This window comes from Fusarium oxysporum, chromosome 4 (assembly GCF_000149955.1).
Source record: "Fusarium oxysporum f. sp. lycopersici 4287 chromosome 4, whole genome shotgun sequence".
NCBI classification, from domain to species: domain Eukaryota; kingdom Fungi; phylum Ascomycota; class Sordariomycetes; order Hypocreales; family Nectriaceae; genus Fusarium; species Fusarium oxysporum.
The window spans coordinates 4076300-4099256 of record NC_030989.1 but is presented as its reverse complement, the minus strand read 5'-3'; the positions used below and the strand labels follow the sequence as shown (position 1 = coordinate 4099256).

The following is a 22957-nucleotide window of genomic DNA, read 5'->3' as shown; positions in this document are numbered from 1 at the left end:
TGCACATTCAGTTGAGACAAGAGGCAGCAGGCACCCGCGGAAGACGGGCGCACGCAGAGTCAGTCAGCTCGATGTCCTTTTTACTACCTAATTGATCCCTGTGGCTTCGTGCCCTTGCTGGGCTGAGCTGGCCGATCCGGGGTTATTTTAACGGTGAACTCAATTTCATGAGGCGGACCATGTTGAATTGTCGTACTACTGTCTACCTACCGTCCATTTGACTCATCTTGCCAGAGCAACACTGGACAACTCATCTTGGTCCAAGCTGTTGAGAGGTGAAAAGCTAGAGTGATACAGCACAGGCACAGGGTCCTTTTGCACAGACTTTTGGGCCCTGAAGCTAGAAACTTCATCAACATGAGACTCAGCAATCTAATTTGCAGGAATCTCCCATTGTGCAAGGAAGACCCCGTTACGGGAGCCCGGAGCAACGACTGACAACAAGACATCTAAATGCATAAAGCTTTATCTGCATTTGCATTTGTTCTTTTTCGTGCCCGGGTTGAACAAGGCGGTAGATTGCTGCCAAAAAAGCAAACAATGCATGAATATGTTGCGCTGTACCTTTTTGTCTCTGAAGCTGTGCCCCGTTGTCGTCGTAAGCAGTTTTGAGCTGGTTCCTCCCGTGCCGTGAGAATATTACAGTTCTGTAAGAGGTACAGTACATACAGGCATATCCGAGACATCAGCCAGCCTCACAACGGGACGACTTGGGCGTGAGGTTAATCACGGGCGCTACAGGAAATGATAAGAGAAAAATTCTGGACAGTTCCGTAGAGTCGGTTAATCAATTAGACACAGCGTGATGCCTCACCAACATGACCCGCCAGGGCAATCACAAGCCAAAACAAAAGTCTCGAGATTTGGTGGCCCGTAAGCCCCGATAGATCGCATAAGCCCAATATAAAAGAAAACGGAGCATCTCAGATGAATCGACAGGGGCAAGAGTAAACTAAACGGACAAGATGGAGATGGACGGGTTTCGCCTGGTCAGGACCCAAGACCTGACGTTGCATCGGCCAGGCCTGTTCTGGTATTGGGTTCGAGCCAAGCCACGCCCCCCCTCTCCCTCTGCCTCCTCCGTTTTTGACTTTGGACCTGAGCTTGCCCTGCCGTACAGTGAGTGAGTGAGTGTACGCCAAGTTTCAAGCCAAGACTCAACAGCTCGAGAGTTTATGGTTGCTGAGACAATTATCCCTCACCGAGAGCAGTTTAGACAACAGCTCAGCTTTGGCTGGTGCTGGCATATGCTGCAGTTGCAATGTATCTTTTTGCAGGACTCAATTTGAATTGAATTGAATGCTGGTGCCTTGAAGAGGGGCGTGTGCTTGGACTTGGACGCTCCGTTTTGCTTGTCTTGGGCTTGGCACAATGTCTTGCTGCTGTTTCTCTTCGAACCGCTGCCGATCTTTACTCCACGACACGCCGTCTTGCAAGACACCTCCGTGGACGAGCAGTTAAATCGTCGATCCGCAGCAGCAGCACAGCTAAAGTAGAGGAAGGAAAAAACTTACGTAGCCCCCAAACACCACATACTGAGACTGCCCTGTTTCTCTCTGGGCGCGCGTGTGTGCTGCATCCAATTGCTAGCAGGTTCAAGAAAAAGAATGAAGCCATTTTGATAAAAAGGCCTGCTCACCCCCCAGAACAACGCCTTGGATCCAGAACCTACATCCCTTTATGAAACGAATTTCACAATACGACTCGACTCGACTCGACTCTATACGATACAATACCCTAGGACACTCTAGACTCTCTCAGTGATAGCGATTGATTGATTGTGCACTCAAATCAACACAAGGACCCCCTTCTACTCGTCCATCCCAGCTGCAATCGACCGGACTAAGCCTAAGCCACCTGTGCTACAGTTCCAAACTGTATCGTCCGCCCGTACCGTACCGTATTTGTCCGTCTGTCTGTCGTCTACGTATACGACGTAGCGTGCGTAGTGCAGCCCTCCCTGGTCCCCAGTGCCCAGTCCCGTTCAGGCTCAGACAGGCCAAGACAAAACACAACACACACCCCCCCTCCCCCGGACGGGCTTGTTTTCAAGGCTCCAGAGTTCAAGAGGCTAGGCCCCTGGTCGCTCTTCAATCCTTCTTAACCAGCACAGTCCCCCTTGAGGGCGAAGCATTCAAGCAAGAGCACAAAGCAGCAAAGCAATTACCAAGGCGCCAGCACATCCCCATCCACTTGAAACAAACAAAAAAGGCTTTAGCTTCTTTTTCTTCTTATTCCTTACCCGACCCCTTGCGGTACATCACCTCAGAATTATCTATATTATACCCGCCCTGTCTGCCCTCTCCAACCTCGTCTCCAGCATCATGTCTGCCAGACCTTCAAGTCACCACTTTGGATCAACAAGCTCAACATCATCAACACCTTCTTCAGGCTCCGACTCAGACTCTTCCAGCTCAGGACACAGATACAGCATGGACTCAATCGCCCTCCCCATCGCCTCTGTCGAGGTTCTTCGCTGCATGCGATGCGCTCGCTCAGTCGAGGCTACTTCTACCGACGACGTCAGCACCATGGGAATGGTTCGCATCGCACACAACCTCTACTACTGCGAACGCTGCGCAAAGATGGTCGGCTACAAATAAATGAATCAACCAACACACAACAACTAAAGGCCTGAACACGAGTAACACATGGAACTACTTTCAGCTTTTTTTTTCTTTTTTAGTGGGGGAAACAAATCACATTGCGACATGGACGGTTAATCCCCAAAGCATTCAATGATTATTCCAACCAGCCAACCCACAACAACCACCTTTTCGGCGCAAAGGAAATATGATATTCGGCTCTTAACCCCCAGCGTGCCGCATAAATGCATCCCCTCCTGCCATTAGGGTCAGCCAGCCATTTATTACATTTGGCCTACCCAACCAATACCAAGAGCAAAGCCATATATCGCCACAGAGCAGAGTTGACCATCAACATCAACATGCGAGGACGACCTGAATTGGCACGCTCTTAACAACAACCGAAGCAAAACCCAACGATACCGACAAAACCACCCTCTCAGCACCTCCAAACTCAGGAACCAATCCATCTTTTTGAGGTTCAGGGTATTCGAGTGAATGGGTGCGGCATGTCCGGCATCAATGTATGGGTACCCCGTCAGCTTCCGGATCAGCACTTGTCAGGCTCAGCTCAGCTCAGCCTGCGGGTGATCAACCCCTCCAAAAGAGAAAGACTGCATTCACTGCCTCATGTGAGATGGATACCACCGAGGCGCTGTCTTCTCAATTTTCATGACCACCATTTTTTGTGTATTTGACGACCTTGATGTATGGAGTTTTCTTTGGGATGGGATATAACATTGTCACACTATCGGATTTTCTTCTTCTTCTTGTATACCCACGGATACCCTGTTTATTGCCACCGGGCGCTTTGGATATTTTGGGGTTATTTGGATGTTTTACTTCTTCGCTTCTATTCATCGTGGTAGATACAAGCAAGACCACGGCCTGGTGCCTGGCACGGCTTTAGCCTCCTGGACAGGCTATTTTATCTATATACTTGTTTAAACAATTTATCAAAAATTACCATATCATATCATATCATTGTGTCTCATGCATTGTGTTCTCGCACCAATCTCATCTGTGTCTTGCATGTTGGTCATGTAGTTGGTGGTCATTGAGGCCTGACCTCTAACAGTATCTAACTACAGGCTACAGCAGCCCTCGGCGCTACGTGCCGTCTCTCGCATTGCTAGCACGTATTTACATCCGACCAGGGTCGGGAATACTGCCATTGGCTATTTCGTTCTCAAACGGTGATTGCCATTTTTACCCTCCCCTCTCAGAACCAATTAGAGACTGTACAAGAGGAATTTCAACTGCAGACTCGATGTTGGCTGCCGTAAGGTCACATACCAGCCGCTGACGTCTTGGCTCTCCAACTTCTCCGTTATCATTTCTCTTCAAGCAGGGGCTTAATTGTGTATGTAGCACAGAGAGAGTGTGTCAAGAAAGACTGCGTTCTCATGATCTGAGTCTGTCTTCATCGATAGGAATGAGAGCGGAGTTGGGAATGGAGACATGGCTGTTTCGCTTCGACTCATTTCACTTTGACTTTTTGACTTTTACTCTGATCTGAGACTCTGAGACCTGTCCTTTTCCTTTTTCGCCTCCCCCTTTCTGCTTTTCTCCGCCTGTCACTCCAGGTTTTATCCCGGCTTTGGCAATTCTCCTCGGTTAGGGTTTTTAACAGAGCCCAGAGCAACTCCACTATTTCGGTTTACTTGCTTATTTCTGCAGATTTAGTGGAGTCATTCCATTCAATATCTTGCATCTGCATTTTTTTCTCTACTTCCCGCCTTGTTCTCTTTTGAGGCTATTCCCACCGTCCCACTCGTGGTCTAGAGCCGTCTCGGAGGTGCGTCGAGATTACGACAACGTGACATGACATGGATATGAGTGCCCCGAGAACAAGATCAAGACCAATCGATCCAATAGTGCAGTGGTGCGGCACTCACATGCAGATTGGCTTGCGATCATTGCATAAACTCTATGTAACATCTGCCTATACCCGTGTGACGATGACACTTGAAACTCAATCAGTCACACTTGCACTTGCGCTTGCACTCGCGCTTGCAATGCAATCGCAGCTGGGGATTTCAGCTATCGACTGCACAGCTTAGGTTTTGCCCAGCCAACCATCAAAAGTCAATGTCAGTTCGCGTGCGGCACCTCAGATGCAAACAGTGGAGTCTCGAGTATGAGTGCCGTGGACTATCCGTAAAAGGTACCAAGATAGCTCATAGCCTAACTGCAAGTTACCCAGCACCGTTGTCACACTTCTGCAAGCCTTGCAAGCCAAGAGCGTAACTGTTATAGGCATTTCAGAACACCCCAGCCACACGATGTGGTCTAAAAAGCACATATGGAGGAGCTAATGTACGACTTGTCCTCCTGCCGCACAACGCGCCTGTAGCAGATTGAGAGGAACAGACTTTTTGACTTTGGAGCGGCAGTTGAGGGGATGCATGCGTCTACAAAAGTGCTACGGTACTCGACTGGAGTGGACTGGAATGCAACATTGGCTTGTGTAGCTGCATCTGCCGTTATCCTTCAAATAGAGGAGATGCATGTCTAGACTCCTGGAGACTCTGTTTAGGAACAGCCCGACTCCCCGCACGCTCGCCATCCTCGGCTCCGTGAAAGGCAGCAGCGAAAAATAAAGGAAATAAGATGGCGGCGGTGGCTTGATGGGTCCAAATGTCGGAAGGCTAACAGTCCGAGACTACGAATTGCTCGAAATGGCCATTTCTTGATTCCTCTGCGATTCAGGACCTCGCAGCTGCACTAACAGGTCCAAGATAGTGCAGCTTTTCAAAGTCCCCGTGCCAAGCTTTATTTCCTGTTCGTGTGCCTTGCGTTTCCTTGCTCAACTTGCAGTCCAGGGTTTCAGCACCGTTCTTGACCAAGCTCGAAATAGCATCTCATCGGCCCGCAGGGGTTGCAGTGAAGCCAGGGTAGGCATTTTACGGCATACAGAAATGGGAATGGAAATGGAAGTGAGAAAAACATGTCCCAGCCTGCTGGCCTGTCGCCCGCTGCAAAAGCTGACATGCAGCAATTATGAGGCTGTCATGTCGTTGGCTTTTCCCTTTTCTTGGCATGAGATGTGAGACAAAAAATGAACCCCTTGTCTTGCCTTGCATCTCAAGTAGAATGCACTGAATGTCACTTTGTCTTGGAAAATAGGCAATAGGCAGAGACAATAGATCATTCTGACAAGGCTACAAGACAATCAACGTCGGAGTTGTTCTCATCCGTGATGGATAATGAGACTTAACTCACCGGTCTAGATCCGACCCCCCGAACTTCATTCAAGGCGTTCGCTCGGCATGTCGTCCGTTTAAAGCAAAAGCGGCATCGACGGATCTAAAGGTTATAGCAGCAAACACCCCGAGGCCGATCAGTCCAAAGGATATAACACTTTTCGTGATTCCGTAGACTCTGAGCAGTTCCGTCTTAATGCCGATTAACCGTCAAATTATCGAACCCCCATGCACAACAACGTCGTGATGTTATCGCCGTCCTCAATTCTCAGTCTTCTCATGCAGCAAATGAGCCTTTTTTTTTTCCTTTCTTTTTTTAACCATCTTACACACCCACCCCCGACATTTCCGTACATGTACACATTCATCCGTCTAACCAGAAAACGGTTGCGCCCATGAGCTATGCAGCCATATGTCATAGGTCCCCGCGCGCCAACTCCAACGCGAGTTAGCTTCACCTCGAGTGCCGCAAGGGATGACGTTTTGTCATGCGTCAAGGGTTTTCTTTGCTCCCTTTAATAACAAGGTCAGAGCGGTGACAGGAGCCACACCGAAATGGAAGAAGAAAAAAAAAAAAAACCACAAGAAAAATGCTTAAGTCATGACCCAGAATGTTGGAAGGGGAGAACAAAAAAAAAAAGAAATGGACCTCATGTTGGTTTTTCTGGTGGAGAACTAAACGCACGGGAGATCATCACAAAAGATCAGATATTCTCCATTTGAGGCTCAAGATCCCCGAGATCCCAAACTCAAAAGTAGTAAAAACAAGCACGTATTTAGAAACAGAACAACAAGAACATGGATTAAAGGGGTTCTTTCTCCCTTCCGTGCAATTCCCTTGCACAAACACGTACACACCATCAAAACATGCATCTTCCTGCAAAGACCCTGCGAATGCCCTCACTCGAGAAAGACCCACCCCCTTTCGTCATCCCGCCCTCTGACCTCATCGTGCAGGCCACCACGGCATGACGTTAGGTTATCGAGCAGACCCAAAAACAGGGCGGTCTATTAAAAACAACACTGACATGGGTGCGTGACGTCGCTTGTGAGGGGAAAAACTGTCAAACGGTTTGCTTTTGCGGTATTTGACTGGGCTATTTTGGCGAAACGGTTACCAAGCGGGAATAGACTGAGGTGTGTGAGGATGATGCACATGAAGATCAGAAAACCCTTACAATGAGCGAAACGGTGATGCTGTGGTGTATATGTAACTCGACTTATTTTGAGCATTATAGGGCTGTCTTGTGCACCGGCGGTCAATGGGGGAGCTTCTATGCTGCTTCTAAGAATATTCGATTTCTGATTACCGATATTGTCTTCTCGGTTACATACCAAGGTGTTTTCATGCATGTTCACAACAAGGCTACTCCAACGCCTTACTCCTAGTTCCTACAGCCCATAATTACAAAGTTAGACATGCAAACGTCTTATATCCGAACATCATGTTTCCGTAAACCAACAACCGTAAAGCAATCAACCCTCCATTCTCACATCCGTCTCCCTTCCGAGATTCTTCAGCAGGAAGCTGCGCTTGAAGTACTCGTTGGGATGGACAATGGTCTCGAGCTGTTGTTGTGTCATTACACCCTCATCCTTGGCCTTCTTGATCTCTTGCTTGTGCAGATGCTCAAATACGCTGCGATCGCAATTAGTATATAGGTTATTCGAGGAATCAGCATAGACTTACCGATTGCACGCCATGTGGAACTTTTGCTTATCCTTATCCTCTTTAACGCCCTGAAGAACAGAGCGATCATTAACACCCATAGCTTGGACAAGTGCTGAGAGGTTCTCCATGTTGAAGTGTCGATATGGGCATCCGTGGGCCTCGCCGGGACCAGGAGGATGTTCGGTCAGGATCTTCTGACAACTAAATGGACTGTAACCACCTCCCCTTCGATTCGAGTCACCGCCAACATCACCATAAACGTGACGGATATTGTAACGGTATTCCTTGTTGAACTTGTCATCTGTGATCTTGTGGAAGCTCTTTCTCCAGAATACAAGACACTCCTCCAGGTTGAGGCCAATACCCTTGAGGAAGAGCGAGTACTGTAGTCGACCATAGTGCTTGAGATGAGCGTCTCGACGTAGTGAGCGGTGCAAGTGGGACATGCAGGCTGGGAAGTGTTGGGATAAGTTGTCGATGTTGGCAGCGCTGATCTCGGCACCGGGCACAGCGGCTGTGCTGGACATGTAGGATGCATCGGGGGTGATGAAATTCTTGGAAAGATGGTTGAGGATGGGTGTGAGTCGGTCGTCCTCGTCAAGTCGAGGAAGAGCACGGGCAGTCAACTATACACTGTCAGTTCAGACCTTGGCATGGAGTAATCAGTTGCTGTACCTCAAGTTGTCGCTCCAGTCGCGAGCTGAACTCCGAAACCACCATGCCAGCCTGTTCTCGGCCTGGCACAAATGCCTTTCCAGCCTTCAAGAACACTCTTCGGCTCTCAATTAGCTCGGGAACTCGTTCCCAGTTTACCTTGAACCATGTATCGTCGTCATTCTCGCCCTTTCGGTTACTAGCAAAAGCAGCCAGCTCCGCAGCATATTCCCTCCTATCCTCATCCGTTACGTCTTCGCACCAGTCTAGACCAAGAGTTTTGACAAAGGCAGATCGCTCGGCGAGATCGTCATCATTGAGTCGCAGGCGGAAAAGCATTGTCTCGACACGTGTGAATCGACGGCGCAGATCTTCAGTAGACGAGAACGCAAGTCGGAGGATGAAATGGCTGTAGTGGTCTTTTTGGCGTTGCTCGAAGATCTTCTTGGAGCCTGAGCTGTTGGCCTCGAGGTGAAGGTGCTTCTTGAGGATGGGCTTCATGTGTGTTGCAGTCTCGGCAGGTGTCTTGTTGCGGAATGAGCATGCTTCAAGTTCGGCGAGAACTACCGAGTATTAGATATACCCATCATTACAGTCTTCTGCGGCCTACCTCGAAGTCGGTCGATGGCCCATTGCTCAAACTGCTCGAGGGTGATATCCGCAGTGGGAGGATCTGTGTAAAAGTTGAGACGATGAGAGTAGTCGAGATCTTTGTATGTAGGCGCAGCGAACTGTTTCTTGCGATGGTCGACGACATTTCGCCTCTTGGGGTCAATTCGGTTAAAGTCTTGCCGCAACATGATTTCTTTGTCTCTGGAATATCTGTATCGAAAGAGTGGAAATTGGACGAGGAGTGGAATTGGCTAGCAAAAGGCATGAGGCGGGAGACGCGACTTTACGCGTCTGGCGTCGCGGGGTGGGCCAGGCAATTAAAGGCATGTGGCCCAATCAGAAGCGCGTAAGGTGTTCCCCAGGTGATTTTCGCGTGCAAGCCCACAATGTACTTGGCTCCATATCAGACAGTGCAATTAGTTAATAAAGAAAGAAAGAAAGAAGGCTTTGTTCTTAAGTCAACAAGAGTATCCAAACATTTAATTAATATTAGAATGAATAGGTCATTCAAAATCATATCTAACGCGACAACGGACGCGATTTTCCATCCAAATGTCCTGTCATCATACACTTCAAGAGGTAGTCGATGACCTCAGTCGGAGCTATTGTTCCAGTTCCCCATCATTTCGCAAGTGAAGCTCTCATTCCTATCAACAACATTTCTTCACATATCGTGCCAATAAGTCCTGTCCATAGCTTGACCCATGCCAGTTCAACTCAGAAGTAGGCCTGGAGCATCAGGTCCGAGAGTCTGTTGCTCTACAACTGCATTCAGAGTTCCTTCAACAGTGTGTACGAGCCTCAACCAACCATTCTGCATTGGCAACTCACCCTTTTAGATCAGTACTGGAAGTAGCTCAGACTCAGCTCTGCTATTTAAACTGCCGCCTGAGGTTCTTACCATGATCTTCGACCAAGCGCCACAGGTGGACAAGATCATGTTAGCGATGACCTGCAAAAGTTTACTCGCCACTTCGCGGCTGTGCGGCCTTTCTGCACCTCTCCGTGAATCGCACATGGCCACTTGGACTAGGCCTGACTCTTCACGCTTTGTAGCTTCGTGCTCATGTTTGAGCATGGGCGATTTACTCCGAAGGTTTCGACCAAGAGATGCGCGTGGTCGACCAAGTCGGGCGTGGAGTTGGTGCTTGGACTGCTGTAGGTACCTCCCGACAAGACGAGGATGGTGGGAACGTCGAATGAGAAGAGATCATACTACGATATCACAGGATTACATGCCAAATCGTGAGCCTAGTATTGATTGGTTCAGTCGCGGACTCAAACAGCAGTGCCCTATTTGTTACCTGGAAGACGTCCAATAGTATCAACACTTAGGTTTCGAGAACGAAAGTATGAAGATGATATAGACAAGTACATACTTTTGGCGGGCATTTCTTATGATCCTCTAACTTTAATTTTCAGAAAAATAAACGAACTTGAAGATCTCGCGATCAGAAATTACTTTCAACGTTCTCTCACTTATGCATTCCTAATACAAACACTACAAATCCTCAACTACGAGATACAACACCATAAATATCTAGATATTGTGTCCAGAAAAACTGAATCAATTAAAGCTGTTGCGCACTGGAATGGTGTTGAACGGGTTCATGGGCCTTGGGCAATTAGTGAACATCCGTCTCATAAATGCCATGGAACTGACGATACCCTCATGATACAGAACTTCCTTTCGCCTCCGTGAACATCCATTGACTTTCATAAACTCGTACATCCTCTTAAATAGCATTATGCGCTCATTTCTAAACTTTTAAAAATGTTCATTGAGTCCTTGATCCGATTTTCCCTGGCCTATGTATTTACCATTTCCCCCTTCCTTTGACAGACCTTGGAACATTAGTAGGTACTCATTCCATATTTGTACAACCAGACTTGTACATGACTTGCCATCACTAAGATCATCTAGCATAACACATCCCCGTTTCTGCACTTGATCTTTATTCCTGTATGAAGCTCGGCATCACTTGGTCTTTCCCTTTCCACATAATGAACAGGCATCAGTGTCCCTTACACGAGCCTCCCCAGGAGTCTCCAGATGGCTCAAGCCCCATGAGCTTATTTCCACAGATGCCCCTACGGGACTTGGATTCCGAAATAGAGAATATCGAAAAATTCTTCTTACTGGGCCTCAGTCGGCCGGCACAAGAAAGAGATGGCTTGAAGGAACTGGAAGCTAACTTCAAGGAAAGCGCGAAGACAGGCGACCTACAGGCTCTTCAGACATTGACCAACCCTCACTTACAGCCACCAGATATCAAGATTCTCCACAGCATCGATTTCATCCAGAACGAACTTTCTCTTGCGTCTAAAGAGATCAGCGACTATTACCAGTAACTGATTCAGCGCACCCAACCGGGGCCTCATGACTTCCACTCTTCCCCATACCCTCAAATGCCAACGGACAAGATTGTCGATTACACAGAGAGCTACAGGCTTCGATATAACTCAGCACGGAACTTCATCAAGCGAATTAAGCTAGTATGCCGGAGGTTACAGAAATTCCTTACAAAAGAACTCAGTGTGACGGGTTGTGAAAAGCATCGCCTTAGAACAACCCAGGGACTTTTCCGGCATCCAAAGGTTGTTTTAGGGAATGGCCTCCATTACCTGAGGCTTACCGGGACGAATTATCAACCACTTGATCTGATCTCAGCCTTTTCCGCTCTCATAGTGGCGTCTAGCTTGATCCATCAGGCGCCAGGCCAAGTCAAAGAGCTGGAACAGAAGTAAGTGTTGCTTAATTTTCGCCATTCGGCATTACTGACCGTATCTAGATTCAATGAAGATCTTGGTCGATGGAAAACCTTGAGTGCCCAGAACCAACCAGACCCATTTGGCTTGTTCCAAGAGGTCTTTGGTGCCGCATTTGCCCTCAAGTCCTTCCCAAGGGCTGCGCCCTTGTACGTGCCAGGAAACGAAGGGCTTCCTCCTCGGGTTGCAAACATGCACCCGTTCAACCCCAACGTGTTTGCGCAACTGCAATCTGTTGCCTTCGATTTCTTCCTTCAAGCGTCCTCCGGGAAGTCTTCCATGCCATGCCTCAGTCGATACTTAGACTAAAAATGACATAGCTATTCAAGAAATTTATGATCAAGGTCCGGATCTGGATGCATCCGAAAACACAATAGACAATTTATTTGGGGCTAGCGAGGATCATCAAGCTCCAGACCAGCACGACTCTGGCATTAGCATGGGCACTTCTGTTGAAGACAGCATGTACTATCAGATGCCAGATGAGGGCGCCGACGATCCCTGGGCTCCGTTTATGCAGTAAGATGCCCACCTCGGATCCTAATCAGGACACCATGGGTTTCTTTGTAGAGTTGTAGGATATCGGGGAGGTTTTGTCAGGCTCTATCTTGACGGAGTTGTTTTGGGTGTAAGGCCAAGTCTACGACTACATGCGTTCACGAGTTTTATGAGAAGAGTTGTGCATATGTGATCCCAATTTGGGACAAACGCGAGTGTCTTTTTGTATCTTCTTTTTTAGGATTGGTAATGATCATGGGTTGCATAAGGGTATAGAGGTTCATTTTTGTTTTGGTGCCGGTGAATGAATTTCGGGAGTACGTACCGCAACAAATATACATTGTTTTACTGCATAATTCTCTGAGTGCAATTGTATAACCCATACCTCTACAGTGCCATGTTCGTCATCGCTAGGCCCAGATCAAATCATTGTCAACCATCTATGTCAACCAAGATTGAGCTTTGTTAGAACTGTCTAGATGCTTGTTGACGTAGGTAGTTTGTTGCAAGACATCCTGCTCTTCAGGCCTCCACTTACAAAGCACCCTTTGTCTACCTATCTTTCTCCGTAATCAGCTAGATGGAGGCAGTGATTGCCAGATCTAGACCACACGGCCGAGGGCTGAGGTGGGTGTCGGTCTCTGATGAATGCGACGGGAGGGAGCAACGGCTGCTAGAGCGCCTCTCGCTCCCGAAGAAGTGGAGATAGCCGGGCGCTTATGGGGCACGTTTACAGGGGCGGGCGGTGGCTTTCATTTCTGTAGGGCTGAAGAAGAGATGAAACCAACAAATGTAACATGAAGGTCAAAAGACTGGCATAAGTAACGATGGTGATAATAAATGCGTGTTTGGGTTTTATGAGAGAAAATTAGACAAACTAAGAGTGAGCCGATGGATAAGCATAAGACACCGGGGCTAAGATTATCGCAAGGCATACTCGCATCATCCATCGAGGTATCCCATGACTTGTGACTCTGTGTTCCCTACGACATGGATGACTCGAGAAAACGGCCCCCACCCTAGAAACGCATTTGACATGGATAACACATTAGCACATATGTAAGGTGAGATATCGCTAAGTTTTGGGAGGGGAAGATACCGCGTTGAAGCCGTCTTACCTACTCTCACTGGCCCTACGGGGCTGGGCGGAATGGAACGGACTGGGGTGATCCCTCAAGGCTGCCTCATCCAATCTGTGCCGTGCCGCGCTGATGAGAGGGGATTGACTGACAGGGTTTGGGCCTAAATATGTCAAACCTTGAACATTAATTAATTACCTTGAATCCATTCCTACTCGTTTTGCTTCATCTTCACCTTTAATGTGACGTCTTTCCTCATTCCCTCTCCCATAAACTTTCATATGGGCCCTCGCTCCGTTAACAATTACTCACTCACAACTGCCGCGTCAGCAACACATCCATCAGTCAGCCTTACCACCGCAAAACGTAACCCACCAGAAATGCTATGATGGCTACTTCGAGCGTCTTCTCCGCTCGACGTCGCACGTCACCCGGTGACTCTGACGACACCGATATGAGCTTCCCTCGCTGCGCACCCGGAAGACGTATCCCCAGCTCAGAATGGGAGAAGAAACGCCCGGTAATCACGAAGCTCTACCAGGAAGAGAAGCGCCCGCTCAAAGAGGTCATGGAAGTCCTCGAGCGTGAACATGGCTTCACTGCAACGTGTGTAAACCTCTTTGTCTCTGAAAGTCTTGGGTGTTGACTCTTTTTGCAGTGTCAAGATGTACAAGTCGAGGATTTGGAAGTGGGGTCTTGATAAGAAGCTCAAGAGTGATGAGGTTCTCGCTATTCTTATCTTGAGGACTGAACGTGAGGCGCAGGGAAAGATATCAGAGTTTACTATACGTGGTCAACCAGTCGATCTAGATAACATCAACAGATACATCCGACGGAATCCGGGACTTGTTGCGCGCTTCAGAGCAGGTGTTGTGCCCAGCATCCAGACGACTCTCGAGGTCCAATGTCGAACACCGTCGCCAACACCAAGTCATCACTCGTTACCACCACCGAAGGAGATTTCCAATGTCGAACAAGTTCTCAATCTATTTAGGGACTACTTCGATACATCTTTCACCAATGGAGCATGGAACCATGAATATAACGGCGACTGTGTCAGCCTAAAGCCGGGTGATCGAAGCGTTGAGCTGTTTGAACGTGTCGTCGCCAGCTTTGGTCTTGTCAACAGGTCAATGATGAGAAAGGACGAGATCTCAATAAGCACTCTCCTCACTCCAGCATTCGAGTCACTCAAGGAGATAATCGCCTCCGAGAGCCCAGTTTTCGCTGTACGCACAGCTTTTCTCTTGTGGTATCTCCATCGATTTCACAAGGAAGACCTTCTTCACATTGTCATGAACTACCTCGCTGGCTTAGTACCTATTGTACTGGGTCATGATCACCCGATGACACGAATCTGGAAAATTATTGGGTCTCAGGACTTCTCCGATCATTATGAACTCTCCACACGACTCTACTCTTCTCTCGTACCTCTCTTTGAGGAGCGAATTGGATTCGCCAATTCCCTAACCACAATTTTATACTGCGACCACATCGATTGTCTTGTCCATCATGGTCAAACAGCAGAGTCACTCAGTGTCGCTACACAATACAGAACCCGGGCAGAAGCCACACAATTACGACATCCTTGGCTCCGCGAACTTGCAATCTTACAAACAGGCATCATGTGCAATGCGAAAACAGCCGAGGGGAAGATCGAAGAGGCAATGCAGTGTCTTCAAACGCTAAAAGATTGGGACCTGAACGAAGAACAACAAGCCGGTATGAACATTCAACTAGGCAACTACAGCTATCAAATGGGTGACTTCTCCTTGGCAATTGACTGCTTCCGTGAAGCGTCACGCCTCATAACCGCCAGCCAAGGCGACGAAAGGATCCACCTCACATGTCTCGCAAACCTTGAGTCTGCACTGCGCAAGAGCGGAGAGGCTGACGAGGCAGCCCAAGTGCATGAGCTACGACTCACACGGCTATCAGAATTTGCCAAGGAGACAGGCACCTTTGCAAATCTGCCTGAATCCTGCGCTGCGGCCGTGAGTCCGGGCGATAGTTACAGCTGGGACGCTCAGCAAGTGTCTGATTGGCACTGGAGTGAGGATGGGCACGGTAGTGCGATGCCTACCTTGGGATTGACATGATGCCTGCAGCATCTGCTTACTGAATTGTGTTTCAAGATACAGGGGGGTACTATACGATGTGGAATATGGCGCTGTTTGTATATATTGAGCGAGGATTTTGGGGGTTTAACGCTTTACGACTTAACATTTTATTACGACGAAGACACCATTAGGCATGAATTCAAGAGACACAGAGGAAAATATCTGCTTGTACTGAAATACAGATGATTGAAAGAAGGATCAGACTAGAAGACCAGCTGGTGGGCATCTTTGACGAAAGCGGTATCATTTTTCGAGGCCACGACTGGCGACCTCCCGGGGCTGTGTACATCGGTTTAGTTGAAGCGGGACCTGATCATGGATCTTCAAAGACTTGATCCACCTTATAAAAGCTTATTTTATTGTTCTTGACTCTGTCTTTCATGATGTGACTACTCAAGTGTAAAGTGACATCGTGATGTTTTGCGTTGGGGATACGGTCTTGCATTGCAACGAGGCAACAACCTCAACTGTGTGATCAATGAAGCCAGCCTGTCTTGGATAAAAGACCCCTGCATTAGCGGCCATTCAATATTGCTCTTGGGTGCGTTGTTGAGTGCGTTGTGGAATAGGAGGGTTGGGTTGCATACTTGCAGTCTTCATGGGGATGCTTGACGAACAATGCAGGCAGAAAACAAGGCAATGGAGATAGTAGTGAGCTATCATGATAGTTTATCGGTATACCATACAAGTTTAACAGCGATCTTTTTCCAGACCATTGGCTCTGTTCAGTAGCACCTGGACAGTAACAACATGTGGGAGAAGTCTATATGCCAGGAACCATTACCCTCGTTGTCTCCTAGAACTACCTCAAGGAAGACAGAAGCTGTGGTGTCTCTGTTAACGGATAGGAGCTTTCACAGTACTCTATTAAACCTGAGTATTCCAGGACAATAATAAGAAAAGGCCGTGATAGAAGCGGCTGGCTTAGTCTATAAGATTTATTTGCAATAATTTTGTCAACATCAGTTCAACTATCACATCCGGTATGGTGTAGTGGCTAACATTTCGCGCTCTCATAACCTGAGGGACTAGTACCGCGGAGCCCAGGGTTCGATTCCCTGTACCGGAGTTTCTCTTTTGCATTTCTTGTAAACGATGCAACAACATACTCTTTTTGCATCCAATTGACCAACCAAGGAAGTGATTATTATTGGCGGGATGAATAAAACAAGTCTGGAAAAGAGTTAATTAATACTATTCATATTTTAAAGGAGGTATTAATATTAATTATTAATCCTACCTGACCTATAATTATAAGGAGGTATATATAGCCTCTGCTATATTTAAATAATATAATAAGCTTTCCCTTCAAGCCTAGACTTGTGATTTGGCTTTTATGTTTTAAACAGAGGTACCTCACACGCCTGTCCTTGCCTAGATCTTTGGTATCTTGCTTAGTAGAACATCTTAGGCCGTATGCGAAAGTCAGACATTTGTAAGTGCAGTGCAGCAGTGTCTAAGAGGGTATGTAATGAGTGTTATCTTTATGGAATGTCGCCCAGCAAAAACAGTTCTGGGAAACGGTTTCCCTGGCTGGGTACCTCCAACTCACGATAAATGCTGACGTTCAGTACCAAGTTCAACAAACAGATATGTAAGTGACATCGTCCTCTGACGACTGGACACAGAGTGCTTCCAAATTGACCTAAAGCAGTATCCGTAACAACAAAAGGTCTATCCGAAAACGTATTGAGCCTTTTCAGAAGGATACCACGGTGTTTCAGCGCCTGGTATAATTTGTCATTACGATGGTCTGTAGAATTAGAGTGTCGCCGCAAGTAAGCCAATAATGTCAGCGGATGGACCATGTGGTCGAGGCAGAGGATCACATCAAAGGGCAACGACTTTCGGAGGTGTGAAAGAAACTCGAACCGAAAAATGATGGATGTGTGCTCGGTGACGCAAGTGGTCCGAAAGGATCTCCGGCACGGCGCGGCATTCAAGTATGTTCGTTCATGATGCAATCAAGGACTTACTCATTTGAGACGCTTGCTTGGGTGACATCGAAGGCTTTGTTGGCCAGAGTGCACCAAGACTTAGCAAAGCGAACATTGCGTGGAGCTTACTCACAGTGAGTGAGGTGAGGCTAGTATTTTACGGACGCCGAATGACCCGGAGGGTTTCGGCAGTCGAGACCGGAGGTCCGGAGCGGAGGGATCGGGCGATGACATAGAAGAGCGGTGCATGTGACGACTCATGAAGTTACAATTATCGACGTCATGGTAAAGCAAAAAGTGACAAGGGGTGAGGGGACCAGTTTGCAATGGAATCAAGGGACGATCGCAGAAATGCGTAGGAATGGAGCGGGTGGGCGATTATAGGGCTCTTAGTGGCCGCCTTGGTGGGCTCTCTGCAGCGGCAGTGGGATAGGGCGGCGTGGCAGCGGGGATTGAGAGTGGAGAGAGTTGGAGAGCTTCCAGAGAGAGAGCCCAGAGAGTGTTTGTATGAGGGAGAGTTTAATGCTTGCCTGTTGATGAAATGTTTGCCTGATACCAGCGTCAATGCAAGAGCAAAAGGATCCAATGCAAGTAATGCATAACCGAAAGGTGATACACATAAATCGAAGCCGGCGTTTTTTGTCACTATCGTTACTGCGCGACCATCTGTGTTTCGCTTATGTGAATCCTGGTTCCCTCTCTCGGGATGCCACAAAGAGACAGCAAAGGTCGAGGAAATATGGGGCAATGCATGCAGGTGTAACGAAGCAACACAGCGCCAAACGTTACTTTGCAGATGAACCCCTGTAAGTTAAGTGCAAAGTACTGAAGTGTACTGAAATGTATCAAATGTTCTGTAATTTGCGTCTGGCCTCTGTCTCAACTAAGTCAATCAGTTAGTTCCCTATCAGATCTGAGCTTGCCTCTTGGAAAAGTTAGATTTGTTTGGTAAACTTAATTGCCCAACTTTATTGAATTACCGTAATTCATCCCCTCGTATAGTCTTTGCTAATTAGTGGAAATAATCACAGAATAATTAGAATACGGAATAATTAATATTGAGGTTCGTGTTATAGTCGTGTAGTCTGTCAGCTGTCAACGCTTGTGCTTGGGGATTCGGCTTATTTGTTGGGTGGTGGTATCTAAGATGTCGTAACGTTAATATCATCAACCTCCACACCAATTTCATGAATCATCCATTCATTCCCCATTCTAACACGGGCTGCGTGTCCTTTTTGACCTTCTGTTTCCACCAGATCTTTTTTTTTCTTTCTTATCTACAATCAATCTGCATCTTCAATTGAGGGAAATCTTTGACCCTAGGACAAAATCTTCTCCCAGGAAATTACAAGTCCATGCACTCCCGGCTCAGCTCAGCGTGACCTGAATTTCACCACGCCACGCCCAACAACATACCATATCCGTAAAAGTGACCGTATTGCAATATTTGACGTTCCTGCACGAGACCAATTGTCCTGGTTCCCCAGCTCTCGAGTCCGTCTTGGCCACTGCTACAGCTACAGTTACCGTTGCCGCATACTTAAGTAGGTAGCTGTAGCTCCCTGCACCTCATTAAAGGCGCCGTCACCTCAATTGACACCATCTGCCTGCACAACATCAACGAACGTCCACGACTTAGCAAAACAAAGTTTACCTGGATCTGATTCAACGTAAATCTAACTTAATCCCAACCTCGAACTCCTCCTTTTCCTCTCGTCTCCAAACAGAGAGCAGCTCTAGCGATAAGGATTCCATCGTGGCCAAGTAGCTTTGGAAGCGCTCAACGCTGCAGGGGTACCTAAAGCTACTATCGACTTATCACTGTGACGGCCCCAGTTTTCCTCACCCGCCGCCAAAAGCTTTGAGCAGAGCCCAGTGAATGAAGTCCCGCGGTGATTAACAAGGTCAGTTCATCTCAAGAAAGTAGAACTCCTTTCCATTTAGGAAGAGAGATATAAGGGGAAGCGGATTGATTCCGAAAGCGAGTCCAAACGCAAATGGTCGAGAAAAGAACAGAAGACGACACAGCGAGACGAGTTCAGACGGAAGGAGTCACAGAGACGGGACAAACGAGAGACAGGAAGGACCCGCTCCGATCCCCGGTTCCCAATCTCTGGTGCTAGCACCTGCACTTGTGCTAGGCTAGTCCTTGAAGCTAGTGGCAGTCACGCCCTCCAAGTGCGGTGCCCCTCGGAGCGCAAAAAGACCCAAGACATCGGATTAGGAGGCTAAAATAATCAGGTAAGGCAGTCATGAACACCTCCTAGTTTATCACAGACCTTGCCTGAATATTTCTGTCGCCCATGATCAGCTCTTTCAGTTTTCTGACATCCCTTCCCTTAGGGAGCCTGTCTTTGCTTCTCACAGTTCAGAGGTCAAAGGCCTGACCTTCCATGCTACTGCTGCTGTGCTGTGCTGGACCCACGAACGATCAACCACCCAAATCTTGGCTGTTCACGTCGATCTTGACTCCTTTGACTTCTCCTCTTCTTTCTTTTCTGTTCTTCTCTTTCTCTTGTTCTCGCTCTGTTTGAGCGGCACTGTCGACACATTCACCCTCCCTCCTCTGAACGACGATTCGAATCGCCTCTCATGTTCGCGTTATAGAAGAGCCTTTGGCCCATTTCTCCTCATCCTTCCGCCGTTCTCCTCGTCCTTATAAACAAACCCCTTGGACTCCTTCGACTCGATCAACGCTCCCTCAACCAGCATCGCCAAGCCCATTCCTTAGCACCGTGCTCCTTGACGCATTCGCATCCCCCCAGAGTTTACCTTGCGCCAAGGTACGTTCCTAAGGCCTTCAAGATCTCATAATTGCATTGCCTCTGAATATCAATACTCGTCACCCCACCTGGATTTCGGAATACAGCGACTTAGCCAATTCCCATTTTCGTACTCATCTCATTTACAGCAGGCTGACAGCCAATTCAACAGTCTTGCGATCTAAATAAACGACGATTCCTCGACTTTCCCCCTCCTTCAAATTCGCTAGACCTTAATCTGGTTCTAAGCGACTCCGACGACCCGACAGCGCGGAGCCATGAACACGCCCCACGCCCCCCGAACTGCGACGGCCCTGCCCCTCGACGACGACAACTCTCAAGACACAAGAAACAACTCTTTTAGAGGTCGTGATACCTTCCTTCGCTCAACTTCTCGTCCCATACCAGTTCCTGCACATACACCTTCTCGTGTTGGGGCCTCCCTTACACCAACTTCCCGTCGGCACGACCACGCCTACGCTACACTGTCCACCAGTCCCTTGTCGTCCTTCACGCTTCCTGATGTCTCTGTTACAACGCCGCCGCTTGCCCATTTCCGTGCGGATACAATAGCACCGACTTCCATGCAAGAGGGCGAACTCCCGCCACCACAATCCAATACCCTGTCCATTGGATCACCTGCTATTCCAAGACGCTCCGTCAGTCCTGTGGGATCCTTGCGTATCTCAACTGACTTTGCTGCACGTCCCATAACCCCAGACCGCCGCGAATCATTTAACAACGGCAACGGAAATGGCAGTGGTTCATCCCGTGGCTCGTTGACGTTGAACCACAGGGCTTCGTCCAACAGCCTTCATCCCATCTCCCGGACACCAAGTCTCAAAGCTGCCTTGACTAACAGTCTTGGTTCTGCCAGCGGCACAAGCAGTTTGGTGCCTAGTCCTATTATTTCTGCTATGGGGGATATGACGCCTCTTCCAAGCCCGCTCATGTCGGGTGATTCCCCAGGACCCTGGAAGAGGCTGAGCGCAGGTTCTGCGTCACCTCCCCAACAGCGCCTCAAAAGCGTAGGAGAGGGCTCTGTTCTGGTTACGAGTACAGGTGAATCGATTGATGCAGCACTTTCCAATGGTGCTAAACGTAAAATTTATTCAACCCTCGAGCCTGGCGACCATGTTCATACACAATCGCCTTCTAATCAGCAGCCACGACAGCATACGCGAAACCGAAGTGTGAGCGAATACGTTCCTGATCCTATGGGTATTCCTAAGAGACAAATATCCGTTTCAGCACGACCCAACGCCGAGGCTTCAGCACGGTCCCATGAACCCCAGCTTCGAAGAGAGCTTAACCTTGCAGAATCGCGAGGACTTACACCTTCGGTGGTTCAGCCACCAACTCCTCCACCAAGCGAGTCTTCGCGAGACTCTGCTGATGGCGCCAGTAAGCCCAAAGGACCCCGATTCGAATATTTCGAAGCAAACGGACGCAATGATAAGAAGCGTCGCCGATGGAGGGCCGTGCGAATGCTTGGTCAAGGAACCTTCAGTAGGGTCATGCTGGCTACAAGCCAGATTGAACCCGACGAAGACTCTCCCGAAGTTGACCATGGAAGACTAACACCAAAACCGGAACAGAGCCTTGACCGTAAGACTTTGGTTGCCGTCAAGGTCTGCGAGCATGGTCCAAAGGGAGGCGCCAGTGAGGAACGTGTTGAGATGAGTCTAAAACGTGAACTTGAAATCATGCTTTCCATCCACCACCCCTCGCTTGTCGACCTAAAAGCTTGGAGCATTGAGCCTACTCGGGCCATTCTTGTCTTGAGCTATTGCCCTGGAGGTGATATGTTTGATATCGCGACCACTCATCGTGGTGTGCTCAAGGAGCCACTATTACGAAGAATATTTGCTGAACTGGTTGGTGCTGTGAGCTATCTCCACGAAAGGAGAATTGTTCACCGAGATATCAAACTCGAGAATGTCCTCGTCAACCTCACCCCTTCTGAGCTTGCAGACCCATCGATCGACTGGGCTACCTACCCTTACTCGGTGGTAATTCTGAGTGACCTGGGCCTTTCGAGACGCATCGCCGATGATGAGAAACTGGAAACTCGATGTGGATCAGAAGACTATGCAGCTCCTGAGGTCATCATGGGACAACCTTACGATGGACGAGCTACCGATGCTTGGTCACTCGGTGTTCTTCTGTATGCTCTTCTTGAGGCTCGACTTCCCTTCGATCCGCACCCAGGTATGAGTGAAGCGCATCGCATGCGCAGTCGCACTAGCCACCGTATCGCGAGAGTCGAATGGAAATGGGTAGAATACTACGGTGATGACACCGACCACGATGGCGACGAAGCCAAGTTCAAGCAAAAGGGTCTCCTCGGTGCTATGGAGATCACAGAAGGGTTGCTAAGGCGAGCCAGGGGTCGTTGGACCGTCGATAAGGTGGCCAAGACCCCCTGGGTTCAGGGCGCCATCAATGTCGAAGGCGGAATACGTTTCCGCGAAGAGAAGGACGGCGAGGAAGTTTCCTGACATTCACTTGTACGACTCTAAAGTCACTGAAAGTATCCTGACTTCTTTCAACTTGGACCAGAGGTCTGTTCTCAAATATTGCCCATAACCAACTCGATGATTTTTGAAACCATCGGTTGCGCTGCTGCCAACACGCCGGCGGCTCCCTTACAACTACATTACAATCAATTGCGCGCCCCTTCTACGAATCTTTATACGACTACATGACGGGACAAAGGGGCACATGGGTAACGGATTGATCAAATCAGGAAGAATGACGGAAGGTGTTGTTTCATGGGTATTAGTATGATGCGGTTCGGTTGTGTATTTCTAGCATTTGTTTGTGTTTTGGCAATTTTTTTTTTTTTGGCTGTCTTGGGTTCGGTTCAGTCTATCTTGACATCCTTTCTTGTTTTATTCTTCGATTACCCCCACTTTGTTTCTTCGTTTTTATATTAAACCATACCACTCGTAGGCTTTCAGGAGTAGAAAAAGGTTATACCAAAATGGATAGAAAGGTGTTTTTATACTCTATTATGTTCTTGTGCCTTGTGTGAAAAGCGACCTTCTCAATTGTGAGAAA

General features: G+C 48.2%; 10 protein-coding genes and 1 non-coding gene across 19 annotated transcripts; 8 read left to right on the top strand and 3 right to left on the bottom strand.

Moving 5' to 3' along the window:
* The first annotated feature begins 1509 nt into the window (after positions 1-1509).
* On the top strand, positions 1510-3579 carry FOXG_04299 (uncharacterized protein). Its single transcript, XM_018382283.1, has one exon. The coding sequence runs from the start codon at positions 2325-2327 to the stop codon at positions 2601-2603; it is 279 nt and encodes a 92-aa protein (XP_018238968.1). The 5' UTR covers positions 1510-2324; the 3' UTR covers positions 2604-3579.
* Positions 3580-5095: 1516 nt separating this feature from the next.
* FOXG_18791 (uncharacterized protein) lies at positions 5096-5188 on the top strand (the record flags this gene model as incomplete). The annotated part of the gene is made up of 1 exon (XM_018398935.1): positions 5096-5188. The coding sequence occupies one exon, from the start codon at positions 5096-5098 to the stop codon at positions 5186-5188; it is 93 nt and encodes a 30-aa protein (XP_018238967.1).
* Positions 5189-5910: 722 nt separating this feature from the next.
* FOXG_04298 (DNA primase large subunit) lies at positions 5911-8992 on the bottom strand. 2 transcript variants are annotated; one of them, XM_018382281.1, is made up of 4 exons: positions 8728-8992; positions 8139-8680; positions 7482-8089; positions 5911-7430 (listed from the first exon to the last, which is right to left on the bottom strand). In XM_018382281.1, exons 1-4 carry the CDS (start codon positions 8915-8917, stop codon positions 7268-7270), a joined length of 1503 nt encoding a protein of 500 aa, XP_018238964.1. In that variant the 5' UTR covers positions 8918-8992; the 3' UTR covers positions 5911-7267. The 2 variants fall into 2 exon arrangements, with proteins under 2 accessions (XP_018238964.1, XP_018238965.1); XM_018382282.1 differs by lacking the exon at positions 8728-8992 and having other exon boundaries at positions 8139-8712.
* On the top strand, positions 6403-6735 carry FOXG_18790 (uncharacterized protein; the record flags this gene model as incomplete). Its single annotated transcript, XM_018398934.1, has 1 exon — positions 6403-6735. The coding sequence occupies one exon, from the start codon at positions 6403-6405 to the stop codon at positions 6733-6735; it is 333 nt and encodes a 110-aa protein (XP_018238966.1).
* Positions 8993-9151: 159 nt separating the features above from the next.
* FOXG_18789 (uncharacterized protein) lies at positions 9152-10190 on the top strand. Of its 2 annotated transcripts, XM_018398932.1 has the most exons (3): positions 9152-9357; positions 9441-9517; positions 9569-10190. In XM_018398932.1, exons 1-3 carry the CDS (start codon positions 9282-9284, stop codon positions 10049-10051), a joined length of 636 nt encoding a protein of 211 aa, XP_018238962.1. In that variant the 5' UTR covers positions 9152-9281; the 3' UTR covers positions 10052-10190. The 2 variants fall into 2 exon arrangements, with proteins under 2 accessions (XP_018238962.1, XP_018238963.1); XM_018398933.1 differs by having other exon boundaries at positions 9152-9517.
* A 543-nt stretch (positions 10191-10733) lies between these two features.
* FOXG_04297 (uncharacterized protein) lies at positions 10734-11807 on the top strand (the record flags this gene model as incomplete). The annotated part of the gene is made up of 3 exons (XM_018382280.1): positions 10734-11077; positions 11180-11473; positions 11522-11807. 3 exons carry the CDS (start codon positions 10734-10736, stop codon positions 11805-11807), a joined length of 924 nt encoding a protein of 307 aa, XP_018238961.1.
* A 1360-nt stretch (positions 11808-13167) lies between these two features.
* FOXG_04296 (uncharacterized protein) lies at positions 13168-15564 on the top strand. Its single transcript, XM_018382279.1, has 2 exons — positions 13168-13681; positions 13734-15564. Exons 1-2 carry the CDS (start codon positions 13461-13463, stop codon positions 15172-15174), a joined length of 1662 nt encoding a protein of 553 aa, XP_018238960.1. The 5' UTR covers positions 13168-13460; the 3' UTR covers positions 15175-15564.
* A 610-nt stretch (positions 15565-16174) lies between these two features.
* FOXG_18788 lies at positions 16175-16264 on the top strand. Its single transcript has one exon. It is a non-coding gene; the product is annotated as a tRNA-Glu (tRNA).
* A 177-nt stretch (positions 16265-16441) lies between these two features.
* Positions 16442-17638, bottom strand: FOXG_18787 (uncharacterized protein). Its single transcript, XM_018398931.1, has one exon. The coding sequence runs from the start codon at positions 17001-17003 to the stop codon at positions 16680-16682; it is 324 nt and encodes a 107-aa protein (XP_018238959.1). The 5' UTR covers positions 17004-17638; the 3' UTR covers positions 16442-16679.
* A 792-nt stretch (positions 17639-18430) lies between these two features.
* Positions 18431-22940, top strand: FOXG_04295 (CAMK protein kinase). Of its 7 annotated transcripts, none has more exons than XM_018382277.1 (3): positions 18431-19036; positions 19740-19915; positions 20067-22940. In XM_018382277.1, exon 3 carries the CDS (start codon positions 20173-20175, stop codon positions 22393-22395), a length of 2223 nt encoding a protein of 740 aa, XP_018238956.1. In that variant the 5' UTR covers positions 18431-19036; positions 19740-19915; positions 20067-20172; the 3' UTR covers positions 22396-22940. The 7 variants fall into 7 exon arrangements, with proteins under 7 accessions (XP_018238956.1, XP_018238954.1, XP_018238953.1 ...); XM_018382275.1 differs by having other exon boundaries at positions 18431-19373; XM_018382274.1 differs by having other exon boundaries at positions 18431-19373; positions 19476-19915.
* Positions 19734-19856, bottom strand: FOXG_18786 (uncharacterized protein; the record flags this gene model as incomplete). Its single annotated transcript, XM_018398930.1, has 1 exon — positions 19734-19856. One exon carries the CDS (start codon positions 19854-19856, stop codon positions 19734-19736), a length of 123 nt encoding a protein of 40 aa, XP_018238958.1.
* Positions 22941-22957: the final 17 nt, after the last annotated feature.

Coding starts and splice junctions, on each gene's coding strand:
- FOXG_04299 (XM_018382283.1), top strand. CDS start 2,325: ATGTCTGCCAGACCTTCAAGTCACCACTTTGGATCAACAAGCTCAACA.
- FOXG_04295 (XM_018382277.1), top strand. CDS start 20,173: ATGAACACGCCCCACGCCCCCCGAACTGCGACGGCCCTGCCCCTCGAC.
- FOXG_18789 (XM_018398932.1), top strand. CDS start 9,282: ATGTCCTGTCATCATACACTTCAAGAGGTAGTCGATGACCTCAGTCGG. Junction 9,358..9,440: donor TTCCAGTTCCCCATCATTTC/GCAAGTGAAGCT, acceptor GACCCATGCCAG/TTCAACTCAGAAGTAGGCCT. Junction 9,518..9,568: donor CATTCAGAGTTCCTTCAACA/GTGTGTACGAGC, acceptor TCACCCTTTTAG/ATCAGTACTGGAAGTAGCTC.
- FOXG_18787 (XM_018398931.1), bottom strand. CDS start 17,003: ATGGTCCATCCGCTGACATTATTGGCTTACTTGCGGCGACACTCTAAT.
- FOXG_04296 (XM_018382279.1), top strand. CDS start 13,461: ATGATGGCTACTTCGAGCGTCTTCTCCGCTCGACGTCGCACGTCACCC. Junction 13,682..13,733: donor GAACATGGCTTCACTGCAAC/GTGTGTAAACCT, acceptor CTCTTTTTGCAG/TGTCAAGATGTACAAGTCGA.
- FOXG_04298 (XM_018382281.1), bottom strand. CDS start 8,917: ATGTTGCGGCAAGACTTTAACCGAATTGACCCCAAGAGGCGAAATGTC. Junction 8,681..8,727: donor GGCCATCGACCGACTTCGAG/GTAGGCCGCAGA, acceptor AATACTCGGTAG/TTCTCGCCGAACTTGAAGCA. Junction 7,431..7,481: donor TTCCACATGGCGTGCAATCG/GTAAGTCTATGC, acceptor TTGCGATCGCAG/CGTATTTGAGCATCTGCACA.